The 27,703-nt window shown below is 38.3% G+C and overlaps 1 protein-coding gene across 1 annotated transcript in view; it reads right to left on the bottom strand.

Annotated features, from left to right (window-relative positions):
* Positions 1–27,703, bottom strand: part of LOC126412496 (uncharacterized) — a 279,604-nt gene that overhangs the window by 21,126 nt on the left and 230,775 nt on the right. Inside the window, exons 3-4 of the mRNA XM_050082116.1 lie at positions 25,173–25,304; positions 24,709–24,817 (exon numbers count right to left, since the gene is read on the bottom strand). Of these exons, the coding sequence (XP_049938073.1) occupies positions 24,709–24,817; positions 25,173–25,304 (241 nt within the window). The remainder of the gene's footprint in view (positions 1–24,708; positions 24,818–25,172; positions 25,305–27,703) is intronic.

Below are 27,703 nucleotides of genomic sequence, written 5' to 3'. Positions count from 1 at the left end.
AAGAATGAGCCACTGGCACTGGAAGCTTCCAAAAACTAGTACCTTTTATATGTGTGTTTTCCTGCCGCCTATTAGTGATTATATTTTTTATCTATCCAATTACATTGAACTAAATACCTAGGAATTTCAATTACATACAACTTAAACTCAATAATCACATAGATACTGTTGTGAGAAAGGCAAACTAAAGACTATTTTTTATTGGCCAAACCATAATACATCATAACACATCAATTAAACAGACTCCTCTGTTAGATTATTGCTGTGTGGTATGGGATCCTTACCAGATAGTATCGACAAAGGACATTGAAAAATTTCATTCTGTATTATCATGAAATAGGAGAGAAAGAGTCGCAGATATGATAAGTGAGTCAGGATGGAAATCATTGAAACAAAGACTTTTTCAGTGCGGTGAGATCTTTTCATAAAATTTCAAGTATCAAATATCTCCTCTCATTTGTGAAAATACTTGAGTGTTGCCATCCTAGGCAGGTAAATAATATAAGAGACTCCAGAGTATGTACAGAAAGGTTTAAGGGTTCATTTACCCCAAGTGCAGTTTGAGATCGGAGCAGTAGAAAAATAGCCTGTGAAACAAAGTATTCCAAATTTTTAGATGTCTATATTCATAAGAACCTGAACTGGAAATTACATGTAACAGATCTTCTTTAACATCTAACTTTCACAAATTTTGCATTGCACATATTTTCAGATTTTTGAGATGAAAAAGTAAACAAGTTAACTTACTTTTCCTACTGTCATTAAGAAACATCTTATGTCATCATACTTCATCATACTCTGAGGAAACTTGCCACTGAGGGAAAAAGTGTTTGTTGCAGAGAAGCATGTAACAATGGTAATGTGTAGTGTCCACTATCCAGCTCTTTAAACTGTTTGGTATGATGACATTTACTCCTGAGCGTAGTTTATTTTCAACAATCAGTCACTGAAACTTCCTGGCAGATTAAAACTGTGTGCCAGACCGAGACTTGAACTCGGAACCTTTGCCTTTCACAGGCAAGTGCTCTACCACTGAGTTACCCAAGCACAACTCACACCCCCTCCTCACAACTTTACTTCTGCCAGTACCTTGTATCCTACCTTCCAAACTTTACATAAGCTCTCCTGCAAACCTTGTAGAACTAGCACTCCTGAAAGAAAGGATATTGCAGGGACATGGCTTAGCCACAGCCTGGGGGATGTTTCCAGAATGAGATTTTCACTCTGCTGCAGAGTGAAAATCTCGTTCTGGAATCAGTCACTGTTTTAAAACAACAGCAAATTCGTAAATATAATACTAGAAGAAGAAATTATTGACACTATTAATTACTTAATTTTGGAGTGGCACAGAAAGAAATGCAGTATTCAGCTATGAATTTTTCTGTGAGAGTGCGCTCTCTCTCTCTCAAGAGAGAGAGAGAGAGAGAGAGAGAGAGAGAGAGAGAGAGAGAGAGAGAGAGAGAAGAGAGAGAAGAGATAGAAATGGGAGATACACTGAACATAGCTAAGTATAAATCATTGTAACAAAAAGAAAAAAAGTTTATTAATCAAATAAATGGTCATCATATTGCCATCTAAATTTTCCTTTCAGGTAATCTATGTATACATAAAAAGCAGTGCCCCAACTGACTAACTCATCATCGCCCAGCCCAAACCACTAAGGACAGAAACTTGAAATTTGGAAAGGTGAGGATCTTATATTCTAGGCATCATTTGAGTAAAGATTGTTCAAAATTTCACTACTAAGGGAGTGGAATAAGGGATGAAAGGCCTTTTGAAAATATGTAATTATTAAGACAAGTTGAAGCTAGAACTACAAAAACTGATATTTGGTTTCTCAGTCAAAAATTAAAAAAAAACCTTGTTTCAGCATTTTTGGAAATTCAACAACCAAGGGGGTAAAATAGAGTGAAACATTTTTTGAAAATAAATCATTATTAAAGAATTATCGATGCATTTTTAAGCTACATCTATAAAAATGGTATCAGAATTTTCGATAAAAACTTTAAAAAATATATGTATTTCATTGTTTTTGGAAATTCAACTCCCTAATGGAGTGAAATGGCTTATGAAAAATTGTATGAAATTATTTGATTATGAAACCATTTTCAAAGCAAAATCTATGAGCACTTGTATATCTTCTCTGTTAGAAATAAAAAAAGAGTGTGTTTCACAGTTTTGGAAAATTCAGCCCCTAAGGGGGTGAAATAGGGGATGAAAATTTTTAAGAAAATATTTTACTATATTAAAAAAAATTTAAAGCAAAATCAATGAAAATTGGTTATTCCACTTCTTGGTTAGATACAAAGAAATATGTTCTAGGAGATGAAAGTTACTATGGAAATATGTTCACAAAAATGCAAAAGGCATGCTAACAAAAGCATTGGGCTCCAGCAAACAGAATCGCTTTCTGGTCAGAATTACATTCAGAAAAGACCACGCACCTATGAATTTCATTAGCTTGAAAATTTAGAAGATATTACAATATTTGAGCAATATAAAAATTTGATTAAGGAAAAAAAATCTTTGCAGACCATACAGCCTATGTGACTGAAGCAGCAAGCGCTAAGCTAGTGTACTATAATTATAGACTGACTCATTCCATAGCTTTGAATTATGATACTCAGAACATGCAAGTAACTAAGCAGAAACTTAAATTTTGTTCACTAAAGACAATATTCAACATATCCCGAGTGAATATTTCTCTCTTGAGCACTGTATGTGCTGTTTCTGAACTTTTTGGTGATTTTAAAATTTTATGTCCTACTGAATTCCTGACAGCCACGACAAAAAGGATGTTATACTCTTAAGCTTTTGGTCAATGTCTTCTTCAGCAAAGAAAACACACACAGATTCACATAAGCAAGCACATCTTATGCTCAGAGGACTGCTACCACTGGCAGCTCTGACTAGAATGTGACAGTCACACCAATAGCAATCTGGAGTGGGGCAGGGAAGGGGGAGAGAGAGCATGGTAAATGTGATGTGGGAGGGTGAATGAGGGGGGGGGGCAGTGGAGAGGGGAGAGAAGAGTGCTGTCTGGTGGGGTGTGTAGTGACTGACAAGATTGCCAGGCACAGTGTCAGAAGCTGGGGGAGAGGGGAGGGGGGAGGGAGAGAGGAGAGAGAGAGAAGTGAAAAACAGAGGAGCAGGGAAAGGGAAAGGACAGGTGGGTGCACTGGCAGAGGGCAACTCACAATGAAGGTGAGGGAATATGAGAAGAGAGCAAAAGATAAGACACAGGTGCAGAGACTCTTGGGTTGGGGCTGTGGGGACAATAGGGTACTATAGAGTGAGGCCAAGATAATTCTGGGAGTGGAGAATGTGTTCTAAGGGTAACTCTCATCTGCACATTTCAGAAAATCTGGTACTGGGGGGGGGGGATACAGATGGCCTAGGTTCTGAAGCAGCCATTTCAGTCAAGCATGTTTTGTTCAGCTGCATGCTGCTTTGCTCTTGACCACAGTTTGGTGGTGGCGATTCATCCTCATGGACAACGGGATAGCAGTCATACCAATATAAAAAGCTATGCAAGGGTTGCAGCAGAGCTGGTATACAACATAGTTGCTTTCACAGCTGGTGTGGCATGTGATGGGATAAGATAAGATTAAAACTGAAGAAACTGCAAAAAAGTGGGAAATTGAGGAGATGGGACCTGGATAAAATGAAAGAACCAGAAGTTGTAGAGAGCTTCAGGGAGAGCATTAGGGAACTATTGACAAGAATGGGGGAAAGAAATACAGTAGAAGAATAATGGGTAGCTTTGAGAGACGAAATAGTGAAGGTAGCAGAGGATCAAGTAGATAAAAAGACGAGGGCTAATAGAAATCCTTGGGTAACAGAAGTTATATTGATGAAAGGAGAAAATATAAAAATGCAATAAAAGAAGCAGGCAAAAAGGAACCAATAGGAAGTGCAAAATGGCTAAGCAGGGATGGCTAGAGGCTTATCTCACTAGGGGTAAGATAGATACTGCCTACAGGAAAATTAAAGAGACTTTTTGTGAAAAGAGAACCACTTGCATGAATATCAAGAACTCAGATGGAAACCCAGTTATAAGCAAAAAAGGGAAAGCAGAAAGGTGGAGGGAGTATATTGAGGGTCTATACAATGGCGATGTTGTTGAGGACAATATTATAGAATGGAAGAGAATGTAGATGAAGATGAAATAGAAGATATGATACTGCGTGAAGAGTTTGACAGAGCACTGAAAGACCTAAGTCGAAACAAGGCCCTGGGAGTAGACAACATTCCATTAGAACTAATGATAGCCTTGGGAGAGCCAGACCTAACAAAACTCTACCATCTGGTGAGCAATATGTATGAGACAGGCAAAATACCCTCAGACTTCAAGAAGAATATAGTAATTCCAATCCCAAAGAAAACAGGTGTTGACAGATGTGAAAACTACCGAACTATCAGTTTAATAAGCCACGGCTGCAAAATACTAACACAAATTCTTTACAGATGAATGGAAAACTGGTAGAAGCCGACCTTGGGGATGAGCAGTATGGATTCTGTAGAAATGTTGGAACACGTGAGGCAATACTGACCCTACAACTTATCTTAGAAAATAGATTAAGAAAAGGCAAACCTACATTTCTAGCATTTGTAGACTTAGAGTGAGCTTTTGACAATGTTGACTGGAATAATCTCTTTCAAATGCTGAAGGTGGCAGGGGCAAAATACAGGGAGCGAAAGGCTATTTACAATTTGTACACAAACCAGATGGCAGTTATAAGAGTCGAGGGGCATGAGAGGGAAGCAGTTTTTGGGAAGGGAGTGAGACAGGGTTGTAGCCTATCCCCGATGTTATTCAACCTGTATATTGAGCTTGCAGTAAAGGAAACAAAAGAAAAATTTGGAGTAGGAATTAAGATCTATGGAGAAGAAATAAAAACTTTGAGGTTTGCCGATGGCATTGTAATTCTGTCAGAGACAGCAAAGGACTTGGAAGAGCAGCTGAACAGAATGGACAGGGTCTTGGAAGGAGGATGTAATATGAACATCAACAACATCAAAATGAGAATAATGGAATGTAGTCGAATTAAGTCGGGTGATGCTGCAGGAATTAGATTAGGAAATAGGCGCTTAAAGTAGTAAATGAGTTTTGCTATTTGGGGAGCAAAATAACTGATGATGGTCGAGGTAGAGAGGATATAAAATGTAGATTGGCAATGGCAAGGAAAGCGGTTCTGAAAAAGAGAAATTTGTTAACATCGAGTATAGATTTAAGTGTCAGGAAGTCGTTTCAGAAAGTATTTGTATGGAGTGTAGCCATGTATGGAAGTGAAATGTGGATGATAGATAGTTTAGACATGAAGAGAATAGAAGCTTTCAAGATGTGGTGCCTCAAAAGAATGCTGAAGATTATATGGGTAGATCACATAACTGATGAGGAGGTATTGAATAGAATTGGAGAGAAGAGAAATTTGTGGCACAACTTGACTAGAGTAAGGGATCGGTTGGTAGGGCGTACTCTGAGGCATCAGGGGGTCACCAATTTAGTATTAGAGGGGAGTGTGGAGAGCAAAAATCGTAGAGGGAGACCAAGAGATGAATACACTATACAGATTCAGAAGGATGTAGGTTGCAGTAGGTACTGGGAGGTGAAGAACCTTGCACAGGATAGAGTAGCATCGAGAGCTGCATCAAATCAGTCTCTGGACTGAAGACCACAACAATAACAAGATAAGTGTGTGACAGGACTGCAATAGGAAGTGCTAGGTGTGCAGATTGGGCAGCTCTCTCGCCTGGGTCTTCCATAGGGATATTATACCTGTGGCAAGGAGTTGGGACTGGAATTGGCATAGGGATGGACTAAGATGGCGTGGGGACTGAATGGACAATGGAAAACCGCTTTAGGAGGAATCAGAAGGATCTTGGGTAGGATGGCCCTCATTTCAGGGAATGATGGTATGTAATCCAGGGAATAGTGCCTATCTGTGAAGGCTTTTGTGAGATCTTCAGTATACTGCAAAAGGGATATCTTGTCACTGTAGATATGCTACCAAAGGTGGCCAGGTGTGTGGGAGGGATTTTTTGGTGTGGAAGTGATGTTAGCTGTCAATATGGTGGCGCTTTTGGTGGTTGGTGTGTTTAATGTGGATAGAGGTGTGGATGCACCCATCAGAGATGAGGAGGTTAACATCCAGGAATATGGCAGCCTGGGTTGAGGAGTACCAGATGAATTAGATGATAGAGAAGGTGTAGAGGTTATGAAGGAATGAGGATAGGGTGTCTTGGCTATGAGTCGAGATCATGAAGATATCAGCAATGAACCTGAACCAGACCAGGGGTTTGGGGTTTTGGAAAGCTAGGAAGATTTCCTCTAGGTGCCCTATGAACAGTTTGGCTAGGAAGGGGCCTTGCGGGTGCCTGTGGCCACGTTGCGGATTTGCTTGTGTACCTCCCCTTCAAAGGAGACTAGTTCTATGTTTGGATGAAGTTAGCAGTAAGAGGAATGAGGCAGTGGGTTTGGAGTCTGAAGGACATTGGGAAAGATAGTGTTAAGTTGTTTTAAGAAAGTCAGAGTGTGTGCAGTTTGGAAGGTAATGAAAAAACACAGGAAGCAAGAGAAAGAATGGACAAAGAGAAGAGAAATACTTTAGAACAACTGAACCACACCTTTCATCAGTGCTTTGATTATCTGTCATCATGCCCTGAAATGAGGGACATTCTACTTAAGATTCTTCCAAACCCTCCTAAATTGGTTTCTGTTGCCCACCCATCTTCCACTATGCCACTCCCGAACTGAACCCCTTGTCACAGTTATTATATACCTCAAAAACATCCTGGTGCAAGACCTGCCCAATCCACCAACTCAACACTTGGAATTCCAGTCCTGTCACAGGTTTATCTTAAACTATCAAAGGCTAGGACACCTGTGAAAGCAGTCATGTCATACACCAGCTCTGCTGCAACCAGTGCACAGCTTTTTATATTGGCATCACTACTAACCAGCTGCCCACCAGATGAAAGGCCACGGCCAAACTGTAGCCAAGCCAAGAGCAAAGGAGACCACCCTGTGGCACAACACGCAGCTAAACTTAATATGCTTGATTGCAATGGCTGCTTCACAACCTGGTCGATCTGTATCCTCCTTTCTGGTACCAGCTTTTCTGAACTGTACAGGTGGGAGTTATCCTTACAACACATTCTCTGCTCCTGATTTTATCCCAGTCTCAGCCTATTGTAACCTACTGTCCTCACAACTTTCACACAACAGTTTCCGTCCCCTCTGTACTATCACCCTCTCCTTTTCCATGTCTCCTCACCCTCATTGTATGCTGCCATCTGCCAATGCACCCACCCATCCTTTTCCCTTCCCCTTTGCTGCTCCTCTCCTCTTCTCTTCTGCTCACCTCCCTCCCCCCCCACCCCCACCCCCACCCCCCACCGCCACCATATCCCACCTCCTGAAACTGCACATGGCAGTCTCTCCAGGCTGCTATCTAAGCCCGGCATGCCCTGCCAGACAGCGTGCTTCTCTCCTCCAACCTGCACCCTGCTAACCCTCCCCCTTCCCCACCCCACTTCAGATCGCTATTCATGTAACAGTTGCATACTAGTTGGAGCTGCCGGTGGTAGTGGTTATGCGTGCATGAGGTGTGCTTGATTGTGTGAATGTGTGAGTGTTTTCTTTACTGAAGAAGGCTTTGGCCGAAAGCTATAATATGTAACAGCCTTTTTGTTTTGCCTGTCAGCAACTCAGCTGGACACAAAAGTTTAAAACTGCCAAGACAGTAACAGTCTTTTCATTGTGCCTGTCTGCAACTCAATGGGTCATCTTTAAGGTGAGTAGCAATTTATTATTTTCCTAATATTGTTGATATTCCAACCTGGGGTTTCCACTGTTGAAAGTTTTGTGTGCTTGGCCATAACTCAAACTTTGAACCTTGTCCTTTGTAGGTAATGCTCTTATCAAATGAGTTATCCATTTATGACTCATGATCCAAGGAGCTCCCTCACAACTTTATTTCCACTAGTACTGCTCTGCAGCCTTCTAATTCACACAAGAGGTCTCTTGTACACCTCAAAAAATGGCCACTGTTGAGAGAACAGGTATTGTGAAGAAATGGCTTAACCACAGCATAGGCAATTGTTTACAGAAGGTATCTTTCACCTGTAGAAGAGTGTGTATGGTTTGGAAGGGATAGCTTCTGTGAAGACTGGAAAGTAGGACAGAGATGCTGGCAGAAGTAAGAAGGCAATGTAATGTCATGAGTCATGCCTAGACAGATCACTTGGTAAGAGAACTGCACATTAATACCAGTGTTCAGAGTATGAGTCACAGTTTGCTACACAGTATTTATCTACCAGGAACTTTAAACACTCCATAAAATTTGGAGCTTGTAGTTCAGCCACCTGCATTATGTTGTAATAATAATGCTACATTGTATGTAGTGTGCAAGAATGCTAAATTCTCAGCAGAGAAATAACCCATGAACCCATGAAGCACGGACCTTGCCGTTGGTGGGGAGACATGCGTGCCCGATACAGACAGCTGTACCATAGGTGCAACCACAACGGAGGGGTATCTGTTGAGAGGTCAGACAAATGTGTGGTTCCTGAAGAGGGGCAGCAGCCTTTTCAGTAGTTGCAGGGGTAACAGTCTGGATGATTGACTGATCTGGCCTTGCAACACTAACCAAAACAGCCTTTCTGCACTGGTACTGTGAACGGCTGAAAGGGGGAAACTACAGCCATAATTTTTCCTCAGGTCATGCAGCTTCACTGTATGGTTAAATGATGATGGCGTCCTCTTGGGTAAAATATTCTGGAGGTAAAATAGTCTCCCATTCAGATCTCTGGGCGGGGACTACTCAGGAGGACATCGTTATCAGGAGAAAGAAAACTGGCATTCTATGGATTGGAGCGTGGAATGTCAGATCCCTTAATCAGGCAGGTACGTTAGAAAATTTAAAAAGGGAAATGGATAGGTTAAAGTTGGATGTAGTGAGAATTAATGAAGTTCAGTGGCAGGAGGAACAACTTCTGGTCAGGTGAATACAGGGTTATAAGTACAAAATCAAATAGTGGTAATGCAGGAGTAGGTATAATAATGAATAAAAAAATATTAGTTTGGGTAAGTTACTGCAAATAGCATAGTGAATGCATTATTGTGGCCAAGACAGACATGAAGCCCACGCTTACCAAAGTAGGACAAGTTTATATGCCATCTAGCTCCGCAGATGACGAAGAGATAGATGAAATGTATGATGAGATAAAATAAATTATTCAGATAGTGAAGGGAGACGAAAATTTAATTGTCATGGATGACTGGAATTCAATAGTAGGAAAAGGAAGAGAAGGAAACATAGTAGGTGAATATGGAATTTGGTCAAGAAATGAAAGAGGAAGCCGCCTGGTAGAATTTTGCAGCGAGCATAACTTAATCATAGCTAACACTTGGTTCAAAAGAAGGTTGTATGCATGGAAGAGGCCTGGAGATACTTAAAGGTTTCAGATAGATTATATAATGGTAAGACAGAGATTTAGGAACCAGGTTTTAAACTGTAAGACATTTCCAGGGGCAGATGTGAACTCTGACCACAACCTATTGGCTATGAACTGTAGATTAAAACTCAAGAAACTGTAAAAAGATGGGAATTTAAGGAGATGGGATATGGATAAACTGACAGAACCAGAGGTTGTAGAGAGTTTCAGGGAGAGCATTAGGGAATGATTGACAGGAATGGGGGAAAGAAATACAGCAGAAGAAGAGTGGGTAGCTCTGAGGGATGAAATAGTGAAGGCAGCAAAGGATGAAGTAGGTAAAAAGATGAGGGCTAATAGAAATCCTTGGGTAACGGATGATATATTGAATTTAACTGATGAAAGTAGAAAATATAAAAATGCAGCAAATGAAGCAGGCAAAAAGGAATACAAATGTCTCAAAAATGAGATCGACAGGAAGTGCAAAATGGCTAAACAGGGATGGCTAGAGGACAAATGTAAGGATGTAGAGGCATAACTCACTAGTGGTAAGATAGATACTGCATACAGGAAAATTAAAGAGACTTTTGGAGCAAAGAGAACCACTTGTATGAATATCAAGAACTCAGATGGAAACCCAGTTCTAAGAAAAGAAGAGAAAGCAGAAAGGTGGAAGGAGTAATATAGAGGGTCTGTACAAGGGTGATGTACTTCAGGACAATGTTATGTAAATGGAACAGGATGAGATGAACATGAAATGGGAGATATGATACTGCGTGAAGAGTTTGAAAGAGCACTAAAAGATCTAAGCTGAAACAAGGCCCCGGGAATAGACAACATTCCATTAGAACTAATGATAGCCTTGGGAGAGCCAGACCTAACAAAACTCTACCATCTGGTGAGAAAGATGTATGAGACAGGCAAAATACCCTCAGACTTCAAGAAGAATATATTAATTCCAATCTCAAAGAAAGCAGGTGTTGACAGATGTGAAAATAACTGAACTATCAGTTTAATAAGCCACGGCTGTAAAATACCAACACAAATTCTTTACAGACGAATGGAAAAACTGGTAGAAGCCGACCTCGGGGAAGATCAGTTTGGATTCCGTAGAAATATTGGAACACGTGAGGCAATACTGACCCTATGACTTATCTCAGAAAATAGATTAAGGAAAGGCAAACCTACATTTCTAGCATTTGGAGACTTAGAGAAATCTTTTGATGATGTTGACTGGAATACTCTCTTTCAAATTCTGAAGGTGGCAGGAGCAAAATACAGGGAGTGAAAGACTATTTACAATTTGTACTGAAACCAGATGGCAGTTATAAGAGTTGAGGGACATGAAAGGGAAGCAGTGGTAGGGAATTGAGGGAGACAGGGTTGTAGCCTAACCCTGATGTTTTTCAATCTGTATATTGAGCAAGCAGTAAAGGAAACAAAAGAAAAATTTGGAGTAGGAATTAAAATCCAAGGAGAAGAAAAAAACTCTTTGAGGTTTGCCGATGACATTGTAATTCTGTCAGAGACAGCAAAGGACTTGGAAGAGCAGCTGAACAGAATGGAAAGTGTCTTGAAAGGAGGATATAAGATGAACATCAACAAAAGCAAAATGAGGATAATGGAATGCAGTCGAATTAAAGTGGGTGATGCTGAGGGTATTAGATTAGGAAATGAGACGCTTAAAGTATTAAATGAGTTTTGCTATTTGGGGAGCAAAATAACTGATGTTGGTTGAAGTAGAGAGGATATAAAATGTAGACTGGCAATGACAAGGAAAGCGTTTCTGAAGAAGAGAAATTTGTTAACATCGAGTATAGATTTAAGTATCAGGAAGTCGTTTCAGAAAGTATTTGTATGGTGTGTGGCCATGTATGGAAGTGAAACGTGGACGATAAATAGTTTGGACAAGAAGAGAACAGAAGCTTTTGAAATGTGGTGCTACAGAAGAATGCTGAAGATTAGATGGGTAGATCACATAACTAATGAGGAGGTATTGAATAGAATTAGGGAGAAGAGAAATTTCTGGCACACCTTGACTAGAAGAAGGGATCGGTTGGTAGGACTGATGCATCAAGGTATCACCAATTTAGTATTGGAGGGCAATGTGGAGGGTAAAAAGCATAGAGGGAGATCAAGAGATGAATACACTAAGTAGATTCAGAAGGATGTAGGTTGCAGTAGGTACTGGGAGATGAAGAAGCTTGCACACGATAGAGCAGCAAAGAGAGCTGCATCAAACCAGTCTCTGGACTGAAGACCACAACAACAACAACAAATAAAAAAATCAAGAATTAATGAAAAGAATATATGAAGATAGAAAAATGCAGGAGCCTTTCCAGTGATATATCTGGGACAACAATATTTGTTTTTCCAATAATTGACATAACCATACACCATTTTCAAGGTGAGTCACTGTCTCTATTAAAACCGCTTGACAGAAAGATATACTGTGTAGTAAATATGCATGTGCCAGAGATAAGACAGCTGACACAAGAGCATCAATCACAGGTAAGACTTTATGCTTCTAAGAATAAAACATAGTAAGTGCTACGTCAGCAAATCCACACTTCTTACAAATTATGAGTAATTGGATGGCATGTGTCTGAACACCAGGCAGCAAAAATTCACAACAGCAGTTCCTCTGAGAGTTGAGTAGGTTGTATTCTAAATTTATTTCAACAGCTTCCTTGACCACTGAATCCCACAGGATGTGGATGTGACCAGTATCTTTACTTCTTCATAACCAATGGAATGGACAGAGGAAATACAATGCTCTGCTACTGTCGATTTGTTGGGCGCAGAAGGTAGATGCCTCACTGGTGTTTACTCCACAGTATAATATTATGTTGAATGATATTACTTCAGTCACTGAATCATCTTGAAGATGGCCACACAGTTATCAAATGAAATATTAGAAAAATAAATATTCCTACCTGGTCTGGAGGCCTGAAAGATGGTGGAATAACCTATCCACAGGGGAAACTGCAAGAAACACACCATTTAATGCTATTCTCCATGGTTCCCTGTCACATGTCAATTTTCTTTTACATCCAATATCCTCTAATATCTGTTTTGGATATTTACCTCTGCCTAACACTACCATTTTCCACTCTCTACTGCTCCTACCAGTGGAAAGTTAACTGTTCCTGGATGCTGTATCAGGTGTTTCATGTGGTCTCAGGAAAAGCATATCCAGAAAATACCCCTCCTTCATGACCCTTGTGTAAAGCCACATTCACACACTTGACTAAAATGAAGCCCCAGCTAGTGGCATCCTGCAATGGTACTGTGAACTATTGTTCACACAGAACACTACAAATTTTAAGTAGTGGTGCAAATTTTAAGTCATGGTGCTGTTTACAATATGGCATTATCTGAGATGGTTTGTGAAGATATTAATGTTATAGTGCAGGTTATGGCATTAGATTTTGGGCAAGAGCTAAATACAAGAGGGGGGGACCTAAGCATTAGATAAAAAAAGGGTTTTAGACAGGAATAAAATGCAGGCAGCCAACACACTTATAAAAATAGTAACACTCTAAAAAGGGAAAGGCAACCACTCACCAATAGCAATTTAATGCATTGAGCATAGGAACATGTATCAGAAAACAGCCTTCACACTAGCTTTTGAGCACAAGCTCTTTTTCTGGGAAAAGAACACACATTCACACATATAACAACACAGATACCGAAATGCATTTTGGTGGTCATGTGTGTGGATGTATGTACTTCTGCTAGAGAAAGAACTAGTTTGAATGCTGTTTTTTGTTAAATGTTTCTATGCTCCATGCACCAAACTGTTGTAGGTGAGTGCTTGACTTTCCCTTATTTCATGTATTGCTCCATCGACTTATTTTCATTATTGTTAAGTATTACTCTAAGATGAAGGTGCTTTCTGCAATGGCAGTTGGCTTGTAAACATCATCTGCACCTCCACAACTCTCTGAGATTTTGGAATTTTATTTTGTTCATTAATGTATGTATTCCAAATACTTTTAATTTATATTTTTGCAACTGTTATCTCACATTTTGGGAATATTTACCATATACAGTCCACAATATGTACAGTGCTTGGTCTCTCAAACTCAAATTACAATCTCTCTCTCTCACACACACACATATGCACACACACAAACATTCACACACACATTTTCTTTGTTGGTTATTGGTTTTTTTTTTTTTTTTTAAAAAAGAAAGAAAATGAAAACACATTGAAATATAATGGAGCACAAAAGGAATTATTTCACAAAACTGGGGCAAAATGCTGGATGCTGGTGTCTGAACATACAACCACTACAGCACAGCTGAAGGGTACTCTTCAGTGGCGGATGAAGGATAATGGCGTCAGCAGATACAACTGACTTTCAATTTTAATGGCATAACAGAAAGTTGCACCATTGCAGTGATGCCACTAATAACCTACAGTGCAATATACTACAACATGATGCCACAAGGAGTGGCGTCATCTCTGTTATGAGTGTGAATGTGGCTTTAAACTCCCATCATATAGTAGTGTTCTTGCTCCTGCTGCTTGCTATCTCCCTCACTTTACCTCAGTCGGAAAGATCTAGATCACCTCTTTATTTACTTGTCAAGTTATATCAATTTGTAGAGTTTCTATATTTTTTTCCTAATTGCACCATGCCAGTATGACGAGTTCAAGCCACACTCTCATATTACCTATTAACATGTAAATCCCACTATGACAGGGTTATGGAGGACTTTTGCAAAAAAACAGCACAAAACCTTACAAACACACCTCTTTTGTACCCCACACTATTCACCCCAGGTGAGTTTGTCACTCACTGCCATGGCACCACAGCATGCAGAGATGGCTGTGGCCATGTGTGTGTCAGTTGCACATGTATGAATGTAAACTCTTATGAATACTAACTTTTATCAGATTCAATGACTCATACTCTGAGTAACTTTCATTCCAGTGACATCTTCATATCAACGACATGGTCATTTGTATATTTCTGTCATAAATCAGGGAATCTGGAGTATTAACTGACTATGTACGTAAACTACAACCAATACTGTCAAACAATGGAAAATCCAGGATGGAATATAACAAATGTGTCTGTCGTCTATTGTTGATGAAGGCCTTAATGGCCAAAAACTTTAATTGTGAGAGTCTTTTTGTTGTGCCTATCTGCGACTCAGCATCTATGCTGTATGGTGAAAACCAATATTGTCATATGTTTCTGTTAGAACTTGACTGAGAAAGTGCACTGTAAACTTTTTGCCACAGTCATACTGATTCATATGTTATTGAAAGTGACTACTTGTGGTTAACATTCTATGTGAGATCTGAGACTGGTTGTCATGTTGCTATGAGTGGGGAATCAAAATTAGTCAAACTAACTGAGCCAATAGTTCTTGGCATCCTTTGGAAGGATTATGTGTAGTTCTTTTAAACATTTAAAGTAATTAATTTCCTTTTCACATAAGACTCTTTCTGCAACAATGGATTTTCAGTTAAGTGTTGATTGGTGACATACATGTACTAACAATCAATGCTTTAGCAAGTCACTCTGTGTTATTCAGATTTGAAGACTGGACTTCAGTAGCAGTGGATGACATAAATGACATGATTTTAGATGGGCAAAGTATTTATACATGTATTTTATTATTATTTAGTAACTTATGGATGATTTTACATCTAAAATATTTTATCTATCATATTATATTAATGTTTTCATTTTCACTTGATTACATACAGCAGAAATGTGGGTCATTTCCAAAGCATCCTTCCAGAAGAACGTCAGGATAACATAGAATATTTTTTTTTTTTTTAAAAAGAATTACATTGAATGACTTGCATGTAATACTTTTTACTGATTATGGTATACCTAATAACAAAATATATATGGCCATCTCACCACCACTGAATGCTACCAAAGACTTTATAATAATAATAATGAGCGTATGGCATTGGTGGCCGGGAGACCCCTCGCGGGGCGGTTCGGCCACTGCTCCACAAGTTCTTTAACACCACTACGGTGATTTGCGAGTGAATGAGGATGAAATGATGATGAAAGACACACAACACCCAGTCATCTCGAAGCAGAGAAAATCCCTGACCCCGCTGGGAATCAAATCTGGGACCCCGTGCGCGGGAAGCAAGAACGCTACTGCAAGACCACGAGCCGCGGACACCGAAGACTTAACAGATGAAGATTCAGGCACAGAAGACAATCCATCTATTGATAATTAGCCCAGAAATCAAGTAAATGGAAGTTTCTTTAGTTATTGAATCAAATTCATTGAGCTCATTCACTGAATTTCCCTCAGGCAACATAAATACTTAAATCTCACAGCCTAACATATTGCTTGGTACATCTGGAGAATGTAGCAGTATACTAAGCTCTAAGGTATTATCCCCACCCTCAAAAATTCAAAGACAAGAGAAAAAACCTGACACAAGGAAAGAGCTGAGTTGTGAGTGGACAAAACATGATTCATCTGTGCAGGTGTAGAATGGTCACTCATGGTTACTATCCTAAATATGAGACAAAAAGTGATATTTTCCAACAATAGCTGACTTGATTGATATAGCACAGCAAAATGCCTGGAATTTTATGTACATATAGAGAGGGCCTTATTGAGCATCTTGCATTTTGCTGATGGATTGCTATTGCAATTCTTGAATGAACTAAGAGAGTTAGCAGCAACAAAGGAAAGCCTTCTAAAAGACAAAAGATGGATTATATGATGGATAGAACATTATGTTTCTGATCTGTCAGTGGATAGCAACACACAGAAGACAAAACAACTTCAATGTAGAAGGTTTAAGAAAAAAGCTACTACTGTGTGTGTTAAGCCTGATTTGGTACTTCATGTGTTTTGCTTCATTACTTCACAAAAAATGAAGCACTTTGTGTTGAAATGATAAAATGGTGTTTTTATGTCACACTGTACTGATATCCTTCCAGGAGGACAGCTCATTATGCTCAGACTAAGGGTTCAATTTATGTAAAATCACTGTACAGCATTTGTATGACCTATTAGTGGTATAATTAACCATCTTTTAATTCAGAGTAACAAAAAATTCAGTACCATCTGGGTTAAATACTGTGTTAAGTGCATTATATGAGGAATTCTCTACAAAACTAAATTTTTGCAGTATGATAGGCATCCAATGATGGTCCAATGACCACAAACACAAAATCAAAGGTGAGATATTTTTCAGTTCTGAGCCAGTTTGCACCCAGTACTCTCTGTCACTTAACATCATCCATGTAGTGAATACTTTAACTAAATCATTCAACACTTTGACTATGGCTCGTTGTGCTCCAAAATACACATATATGAAGTCATTCTCTTCTTACAGCATCACTGCTCAGCTAGTTTCAACCAAGATAGATATGATTACAACACTTACAATAAAAATTATTATTATACAGGACACAGGCACTTAAAACTAACGGAAGATCAAATAGGTGTAACCAGTATTTTTACAAGAAGTTTCTACACAACAAGAAGAATATCAACGTGCTGCCCACTTTCAAAAATAAATTACAGCAGCACCAGATTCTGAAAATGAAATGAAACGACAGTACAGCGTTGATGGATGTGAGTTCCCACCTGGGGAATTCGGCTGCTGAGTTGCAAGTGTTTTCAGTTAACACCACACAGGGCAACTTGCATTTTATTGATGATGAAATGATGATAAGGACAACACAACACTCAGTCTTTGAGTGGAGCAAATGTCCAACCCAGCATGCATGGCAGTCATACGTGATGATCACTCTGCTGCAGAGGCAGACACCTGACTCTGATTTAGTCATATAACCGCATGGAATATCTAAATTCAAATTTGTGATAGCAGACAAAGCTGTGCCAGCCCTTGCTGATAGAAGAAAAAAGGAAGTTCAAATCTAATGTTGAGTAGTGATGTGGAAAGTTCCACTTGACTGTTAGCTGTGATATCAGTCTTACTGCTGTTGCCATTGATATTGCAATTTCACTTGTAATATGCACTTCATGAATTAGTGTATGGCAGTGAAATGTGATTTCTCCATGTAGGCTTTAGATCACTGTCCAACCATTCTGATCATGTTTTTCCATGGTTTTCCCTAATCACTGGTGCAAGTGCCAGCATTCTTTCTTTGAAGAGACTTCATTTCCACGTTCTAGAAGTGTGCACGTTGTCACATAGATACATATGTTTGTCTTTAAACAACTATAATTTTATTTATATATAAAAACAAAGATGCTGTGACTTACGAAATGGGAAAGCACTGGTACATAGACACAATAAAAAACACACAAACACACAAACAAATTTCAATCTTTCATCAGGAAAGAGGGAAGGAGAGGGAAATACGAAAGGATGTGGGTTTTAAGGGAGAAGGTAAGGAGTCATTCCAATCCCGGGAGCGGAAAGACTTACCTTAGAGGGAAAAAAGGGCAGGTATACACTCACACACACACACACACACACACACACACACACACACACACACACACAGTCGAGGCGGAAGTACAGGGGCAAAGATGTTGTTGAATGACAGGTGATGTACGAGGGTCAGCAACTTCAAATTAGCGGAGGTTGAGGCCTGGTGGGTAACGGGAAGAGAGAATATATTGAAGGGCAAGTTCCCGTCTCCGGAGTTACGATAGATTGGTGTGTGTGGGAAGTATCCAGTTTGTTGCAACAAACTGTCCATTCACATGAACGGACACAGGCAGACAGTGTTTGTTGGTAATGAGGATCACCCTGTGGCTAAACATGCCTTGGTGCACCGCCAGCACATCTTGGCACAGTGCTACACCGTCCGGGTTATCTGGATACTTCCACTTTCTGAAGCAGGCTTTACGTGAAAGTTAAATGCGTAACAGTCTTTTCATTGTGCATGTCGTCTACAACTCAATGAACACAATGTGTCTTCTTTATGGTGAGTAGCAATGTATCCTCTTTCTCATGTTGTTGATATTGAAAACTGGAGTTTTCATTGGCAAATTAAACAAATTAGAAAAATAAGATGCTACTGAAGGGAAAAAGAGCTGCTGCTTCTTCAGTTACACTATACAACTGCTGTTACCTGTTATTAGGATCTTAATACTTTTTTATAACAATGATATTTTTTGGAGGAAGTGTGTACCTACATCTACAAATGCTGAGAACTATTTACAGTACATTACTGTTTGTCATGAAGCTCTACAATAAACACTGTTACTTGTGATGTACCAGGTGATCAGAAAGTCAGTATGACACGGAATAATGTAGATAGAGAGGTAAATTGACACACATGCTTGGAATTACATGTGGTTTTATTAAAAAAAAAAAAAAAAAAAACACCCCATATTTGCTAGACACATGAAAGCTCTCTTGCGCGCATCGTTTGTTGATGATCGTGTGCTCAGCCGCCACTTTTGTCATGCTTGGCCTCCCAGGTCCCCAGATGTCAGTCTGTGCAATTATTGGCTCTGGGGTTACCTGAAGTCGCAAGTGTATCGTGATCGACCGACATCTCTAGGGAGGCTGAAAGACAACATCTGATGCCAATGCCTCACCATAACTCCAGACATGCTTTACAGTGCTGGTCACAACATTATTCCTCGACTACAGCTATTGTTGAGGTATGATGGTGGACATATTGAGCATTTCCTGTAAAGAATGTCATATTTGCATTGTCTTACTTTGTTATGCTAATTATTGTTATTCTGATCAGATGAAGTGTCATCTGTTGGACATTTTTTCAACTTTTGTATTTTTTTGGTTCTAATAAAACCCCATGTCATTCCAAGCATGTGTGTCAATTTGTACCTCTCTATCTACATTATTCCGTGATTTATTCAGTTTTCAAATTTATACTGACTTTTTGATCACCCGGTACTTACAGAACTTCTCAGTCCTTGAACCTATACATTCAGAAAACTTGCAGAAAGAAGGGTTAATGAGGTAATTTATTGCTTTTTGCTGAATGGGACCTTGTTGAGTACCTTCCTGCAAGAGGATATAATTCCAATAAAAGGAATTTTTTAAGATGTATGGTTATCACAATATTCTTACTGCTTGTTATTATGTGAAAATTCCATAAGATAACAGCTAGTGACAACATGCGGAATATGATAACACTCCTGTCTGTAGATCAAGAGAGTGAAAGATGCTTCTGAGCACATAACACGCTGAAATGAGCTTCTTGATTGGTTTATCTGTGACCTCATTTTAAGCTGTTACCAATGTGGACCCCAAGGTATGTTACAGAATATGTTTCATGTCCACTTATAATGTTATCAGTTCATTACAGCTGGTTTGAAATTGCTTAATCTGAACCTTTGTTAGACTATGACTTAAACCATTAGTTGTGAACCATCTGTAGGACTGTTCAGCTATCATCAGGTCTGCCTATGTAGCTCTTTAGTCAGTCTGCCTGACTGCTAGGCAGACAATTCAGGTTCATTGCCTGGTACTAAAAGGGAGTTTTCCTTGGCTGGAACAACTGGAATTGTATGCACTTAGCCTCATGCCAATTGAGGAGCTACCTGAGTGAGAAGTAGCAGCTCCAAGATCAAGATGAAGCCAGTGGCAGAGCATGACACTTAGTTGGGGCCCTTGATTAGTATGCCTGTATCACCAATTTCTGAAACACAGTTTAAAGTCACTGGAACATCATTTATGCAGGTTACAAGCCAGAGTGAGCCCAGTACTGATCCTTCTGGTGTGTCACATGTTATGTTCCACCATTCCGAGCTTAAGTTTCTTGCATGTGAATCAGTCTGTTACTGAGACACTCTGCTTTTCTGTTATGAAGATAAAGTGCCATTCACGCCTGAGGGATGCTGTTAATGCCATTTCAGTTTGCCACACAGAACTATGCGATCTACAAAACCAATGGCTTTGACAAGATCACACAATATACCAAGAGAATAATCTTTCTTGTTTAGCTGTGCTAGTACCACACTAGTGAAGTATTTTATTGCTTTCTCAATAGAAAATCATTAAATTAGCTGAACAGAGAAGTAGTTAACATATTCTGTTCCATTAAATGAGTCAGTATTCTATCACATACCACTTTATCAAATATTATTTAAAAGATTAGAAGGTGTAGTTGCTTATCTTCAGTTTTGTAGATGGGTTTTACTACAGCATATTTAAGAAGCCCTGAACCATTGATGATTGCAGAGGTAGCTTGAGGCTAATCCTATCAGTTCAGCACAAAACTGAAAGAGACCACTAGAAACACTACCATATCCAGCAGAATTACTACTTTTCAGTGACCTGATGAATTTTGTATCCTTATGGGTTTATTTTTTTAAATAATATTTGTTGGTGGTGAACACAGTCTCTCTACAAGAAAATCTGATGCATCGTTATTTGATTCCTTATTACTGGGTGCAACATTTATTGCCATTGTGAGGAAGCAATTGCTGAATTTGGTGACCATTTCTGGCAGCCCGTTTTTCTGGGGTCAATATTTTTGTCTGTTTCTTGGTCAATAATGTTCCAAAAGTTTTTTACCTTATACTTAGAGTGTTTTAATTTTTGAGTTTAGTACATGAGTTTTGATATTTTAATGACAAACTGGAGGAGTTTGCAATACAGTTGATAAGGGAATTTCAAATCATGACTTTTAATACCTGAAGTTATACACCCCTTACCTTTGGTTCTGATCAGTTTCTCCCTTATTTGTTTTCATGAGAAAATAAGACTGGAAGTGCTGTAGGAATACAAGGAAGAGCTAAACTTGCCATCAATGCTGCCTGCTCTGTAAATTTCTCTTTAACATTCTTCCAACAGATTTTTGCTAAATACTGAACAAATAGCTCTTTATGATTCTGTGATACAATATTTCTCTTCTATGGCCGGTACCTAACTGTTGAGTATATTTTACTGTTAACATTTGCCCATCATGGCCAGATAAAGCACTGAACCAATGCAGGTTTTTGAGCCTAAAAACAAATTGTCAAAAGCTGTTGCACAATGTCCTTCAATCCTCAAAGGCAATTTTACTGTAGAAAATCACCCCAAGCAGAACATCAACAGCTTTAGGTGCCCTTGGACATTAAAGTCTGACAGAAAATTGACTTTAAAGTCTCCACAGTTAATGATTCTCCAGTTAGATCTGATTAACCTTATTAAAGCTGTTTCTAGCAGTATTACGAAGCTGAAAATACTTCCTGCTGGTGGCCTGTAAACTGTCCATGCTATATGCTTCTTGATTAGCTGCAGTGGCACAGCATTCAAGACGCTGTAAACACAACATTAATTAAACTGAAGGACCTGGGTCTTCACTCATTTCTTCAGGTTACCGTACCACAATCAGTAAAAAAATAACTCTTATAGAATCATTTTGTTATCCGTCCAGCTATCTGCTTGCCTGCCTACCTGTGTGACTGTTAAAATCCCTTTTTGTGAGGAATGAGTTGAGGTATCAAGTTGAAACTTATGCCAAATTATGGTCCCTTGGTGGTGAAAAAAACGTTTAAGTTTCTAACTCAATGTAATCAAAAGATACTGTCATTTATATCACATATTTTGATGCTAACAAACTCACTCATCAAAACCTATACGTGAACCATATATGTGCATGTTAGGCCTGGTGGTCTAGTGATAAAGCACATGCCACAATGCTGAGAGGTTGTGATACTGAATCTCAGTCAGACCACAGATTTTTCGGTCTTCTTTTTAACCTAGTTTTCACCTCTCACTGGTGTGAGGCATCACCAGAACCAACATGTGGTTTGAATTCCACTTGAAACTGTAGGACCCCTTTGCCTGGTTGGATATTGGGGTATGTTAGAGACACACAAGTTGCCAAAGTGATGTCCAATAGAAAGACTTGCACCTGGCCATTGAGCCACAACAAATTATTATTATTGTTAATCAAACAATGGAAAATCTGGGATGGAATGTTTGCGTGAGTGTGTGTGTGTTTGTGTATGTGTGTCTATTGCTGACAAAGGCCTTTCTCTCTCTCTCTCTCTCTCTTTTTTTTTCTTTTTCTTTTTTTATATAGTTGCTCCTCCTGTCTTCTTCAGTGTTCTACATTGGTTTAGTATAAGTACCTCAGAAGCAAGTACACTACAGCAGTGTGATATTAGGTTTTAGCCATCAATATGAACCTGTTCAATTTCAATGATGTCCATAAGACATCTTGGTATTCATAAATAATCTGCTGAAATTCCATCCATCTTTCATTTTCCTGTATGGATCTGAGAAATTCATCATCTTTATTTACAGGATTCTGATGTTTTGATAGAAGGCACAAAATGCATTTGCTTTCATGTTCTTAGATTTATTCAAGTTGCAGTATTTGTTGTGGTATTAACTGATGATCCAGAAAGTTACCTGCAACCTCTAAAATTATAACATAATCTTTCCTAAGATCCTTGCTCAAAGGGAATCACATGTCACATCCCTGAGCCCTGCACTTGGTTTAAAAATACTATTTGCCTGGTATTATCACTTCCAAAAGATGAAACAATGAAAGCTTTCATGACCAGATGTCTTAGCTGCTGGTGATTCTCCTAGGTTACGTGGCCATGTCCCATGAAACATTTGCATTCCTAATGTTTTGTCCAGATCTGCACTAGACATCTTCAGAACTGCTCCTGGTTCTGTTGAGTCTAGTCGACTGATGTGTTAGATGTCAGAGAGTGACATAAATAATGTGCAAAAGTGGCATCACTGAGTTTATACATGATCAGTAGAGATAATCCTTCTTCCAAAAGATGAAACAATGAAAGCTTTCATGACCACATGTCTTAGCTACTGGTGATTATTCTAGGTTATGTGCCCATGATCCATGAAACATATGCATTCCTAATCTTTTGTCCAGATCTGCACTAGACATCTTCAGAACTGCTCCTGGTTCTGTTGAGTCTAGTGACATAAATATTGTGCACCTGTGTTTATACATGATCAGTAGAGATAACCCTTGTCAGTGATAAAACTTAATTAAGAATTGTCGCCTCACAAAGATAAAACTTATCTACAATTCTGTAGAGCCACTGTCCATATGTCACTAAGTTTCATGGCTTCTTTTTTCTTTTAAAACTATCCCCATTTCATATATATTTCAATGGCTTCTCTATATAGCCATGGATAGTGATTCATCACTGTAAATAAAATTTTGGTTTCAGAAAACTTCACTCCATGATTTGCTAACTGAAGAGCATGCTTTGCTACAGTTGATTTTCATATTTTTCCTCATTGGGAAATACTTTTATGTTCCTTTAGTAATGTATTCATGTTTCTCTTGATCATTATTATCCATGGCTATTTAGAGAAGCCATAGAAATGTATAAACATGGGGGTAATTTTAACAGAACGGATGTAGACATGGAAAGTGATATATGGACAATGGCTCTACAGACTCAATAGGTAAGTTTTGTCTTTGACAAGCAACAGTCAATAGTTAAGTTTTGTCTTTGACAAGCAACAGTCAATAGTTAAGTTTTGTCCCTGACAAGGATAATCTCTGCTGTTCTTGTATAAAGTCGCATGCCTCTTTTCAACAGTATTAATGTCACTTGATCAGTACCTCCGAAGATATCCAGCGCAGCTCTGGATAAAACATTATGAATGGAAAAGTTTCATGGACCATGGCCAAACAAACCAGAAGATTCGTTAGTAACTTTCCAAAAACTTCTTTACCACTTCTGAGAGCCCCTTCCCATTACTATTACCAAACAATAGGACCTTCTGCTTCTGAAATTCTTGGGTTGTCTGCATGTTTTTGTCCTCAGTCTCTTAAGCACTGAAGCTATCAGAGACAGTTAGACTGAAGCAATCAGTCTTGCGATGTCTAGTGTCTTCTGGTCTGCAGCTCATAATCTGCTAACTCACTTAGTGCTACTGCCAAATTAGCTCAAAGTATCGAGAGAAGCTGCTCTTTTTCTAGCACTGTATAGCACTACCGTACTGACAATCATTGCCTCTCCAGAACTAATCAGTGTCATTCGATGTATAGGTTGTACAGTATTACAATGTCCCATATGAAAATAACACCAACACTCCTTATATTAATTGTCATTCCTGATCATTTTGAGCTAGTTAGTAACAGTGTGTGTGTGTGTGTGTGTGTGTGTGTGTGTGTGTGTATGTGTGATTTTATAACTAGATGGCATAGCCAAATGAGGCTCTTTGGACAAAAGCTGGTGTATTACAAGTAGTTGTTGCCACAGACTGACTAACAAAAGTAAAAAGATTAATAATGAAATGTTCACCATACTGATATTTTGCTATTGCATTGTCCAGAATTTGCAAGTCTTTTAAAATTAAAACAATCTAGAAAGAAAGAATGTGTTGCTTACCTCTAAATCTATTACTCTGTTTTTTCCTCCAGAGAACATACAAAACTACACAAATAACAACAATGGCAAGTAGAACGGCAACAGCTACCAGAGCTCTGAACATGTTTGTCTGAAAAATAAAATTGATAAAAATTTAATTTTTATTCTGAAAAGTCAACTCATAATTCGGATTTGAAAAACATGATCAATTTTATTAATGCACAATTAGGCTGAAACTTTACAAAAATTATGTACTGTATCATTACAACTATTTATCAGAACACTAGAGGGCTTATTAACTTTATTAAATTTGACATATAGTATAATTTTATGACTTAATTCCTGATTAATAAGGGTACTGAGGAGATTTCAATGTGAAGTTTCATTTTATAACTAACACATTAATAATATTTAATAGACAGTTTCTTTGGGTACGCAAAATTATTAGCACGTACCTAAACATTTAGAGTGTGTCTTTGTCTTACCTCATAATCATTCTCGTAAACATCCTCCCAATCTTTTCTGACAACAAGTTCAACAGATTTAATATTATATGCAGGGTCATGGAGAGACTTTGAGACACAGCGGTAGAATCCTGATTCAGCTGAGGATACACCCTGCAAATAACATCTTCTGCTTATCAATGCATTCCAGTACATGACCTAAAACAGCTATAAATAGGATATTTGCAGTGTTCTTTCAAAAAGTGTGACCTTAAGTTGTGTAGCAAAACATTACATCGTGGGGAATAAACAAAGTGTCTGTGGAAACTATCAGTTTATAGAGCCAACTATGGTAGATTACAACCAAAAGAAAGACTTAGTGATCTCTTCAATATTTGCCATTATTACTGTAGGTGCCCAGAAACACAGAAAACAGCCAAAATAATACAGATTTTTAAAATATGTGAAGTAATGCAGCCTATTTCAGAGATGTAACTGTGCTAAGTCCTGGGTACATGTTATACAGACAAAAATTAAAAACAGTATAAAGATTATCAGCAAAACAAAATTCAGTGAATAGCATTGTGGTTTTTAAGAAAGAATGCTCATGTATTAACAATTCTGTCATGGGTGTTCTCCCAACCTATCCCTCCCTAGAAAGAAATGACCTTCGTAAAATGAACTCAAATCCTGCCCTACCACATCTCAGCTCAGTGTCACTTTGAAGAAAGTTAGAACATGTAATGGATACTGGTTAGTGGCAAGTGTACCCAGAACCATTTGTCATTAACTCTCAAACCTATTTTGCCAGTCACCATGAAACAAATACAAGTTACTGTCCCACTTATGTACACAACTAATCAACACATTATTCTTGGAAGGAATGTTTTCAAATTAATTTAAGTAAGCACTGACAAAACCAATTCATAAAAAGGGAAATGAATACAAACCAGAAAATTGTAGACTCATAACTCTTCTACCAATTGTATCAAGAATATTTGAATGAGCTTACACACAGAGACTCATTATTTTATTTTATTTTATTTATATACTTGTTCCATAGATCTGTACATGTGAGCAAGTCACTCAGATGTGGAACGTGTCAATATACATAATAAAATACATAGAATAAAGACATTGTTATAGTATTAATAACAGTGCACAAAAGTCATACTTATTAGCTTAAAAACTAGTCAACATAAATGTGAAGATAGCAGTTTCATATTTAGGGCATTATTGCATTTATTTTAACCTTGAACAGTAATCAAAACTTCCCACTTTGAGTTTAAAAGTGACCCAAAAATGGAAATGAGAAAAACAGGAATTTTTACATTAGGGCATTATTACATTAGTTTAACAGTAAACAGTGTCAAAAAATTTAAAAACATCTTTCCAATCTGGGTTTTACTTATTTCTCTGAAAGAATTCCTCTAATGAATAAAGTGAGGTCTCAAGTAAATAATTTTTCAAGCTACGTTTAAATACTGATGTACTACTCCTTATACTTTTGATGCTGTTTGGTAGGGAATTGAAAATTTTCATTCCAGCGTACTTTACCCCTTTCTGAATAAGTGTCAAGTTCCTTATCTCACAGTGGAAATCCTCTTTTCTTCTGGTGTTATGTTCATGATATAGGCAATTCGTTTCATACAGAGTGGGGTTATTTATTATGAAGCACATCAGTGAATATATGTACTGAGATGTTGCTGTCAGTATTTCAAGTCGTTTAAAAAGATTTCGACATGAGGTTCGTGGGGGTACACCACAAATGATTCTTATTGCTCTTTTTTGTGCTGTGAGGATTTTCTTTGCGGGAGGTGTATTGCCCCAGAAGATTATGCCATAACACATGACTGAATGAAAATAGCCAAAGTAAGCTGACTTTGAGATGGTAATGTCATTGAAGCGTGACAAAATTCATAAAGCAAATGTTGCCGACGTCAGCTGTTTTAGTGTTTGTAGAACGTGATGTTCCCAGTTCAGCCTACTGTCCATTTCTAGTGCAATATGTAGTACTCAATGAAAGACAGTCTGGCTTACTGAAGGATAAATGCACCATATATGCAATCATAGATCTCACTGAGAATGTCATAAGCTATCTAGATTCTAAAAATAAATATGTAGCGATTTTTGAGTTTAACAAATGCTTTTGACTGTGTAAGTAATAAAGCATTAGTAGAAATGTTAGATGTCCGTGGTATAATAAGGAAGGCAGGAGATAAAATCCTATCATACCTGGAAAAACAGAAGACAATATACTGAAATTACAAAGACACTAGGAGAGAAATCAAGATCTGAAATGAGAATTCTACATTTCCATCCCCTAGGAAATTGCTCTTGGCCAACTGATCTTTATACTATATACAATCACATGTCAGACACACTTAATTATGACAATATAATTAGTTGTATGAATCACACTATTCTATATTCTAGGATAATGACTAGGGACAGGAAAATTTCACATAAACATTAGTACAAAAAAATGCATAACTGGTAGTTTTTAGCAACACAACATGAAATAGGTGGTTTTTAGTAAGTATCATGAAAATTGGAATTCCTCTGTTTCTGTG

This window comes from Schistocerca serialis, chromosome 7, assembly GCF_023864345.2.
Source record: "Schistocerca serialis cubense isolate TAMUIC-IGC-003099 chromosome 7, iqSchSeri2.2, whole genome shotgun sequence".
Classification (NCBI taxonomy): Eukaryota; Metazoa; Arthropoda; class Insecta; order Orthoptera; family Acrididae; genus Schistocerca; species Schistocerca serialis.
The sequence above is the reverse complement of the archived record's forward strand: the minus strand, read 5'-3'. Positions and strand labels throughout refer to the sequence as shown.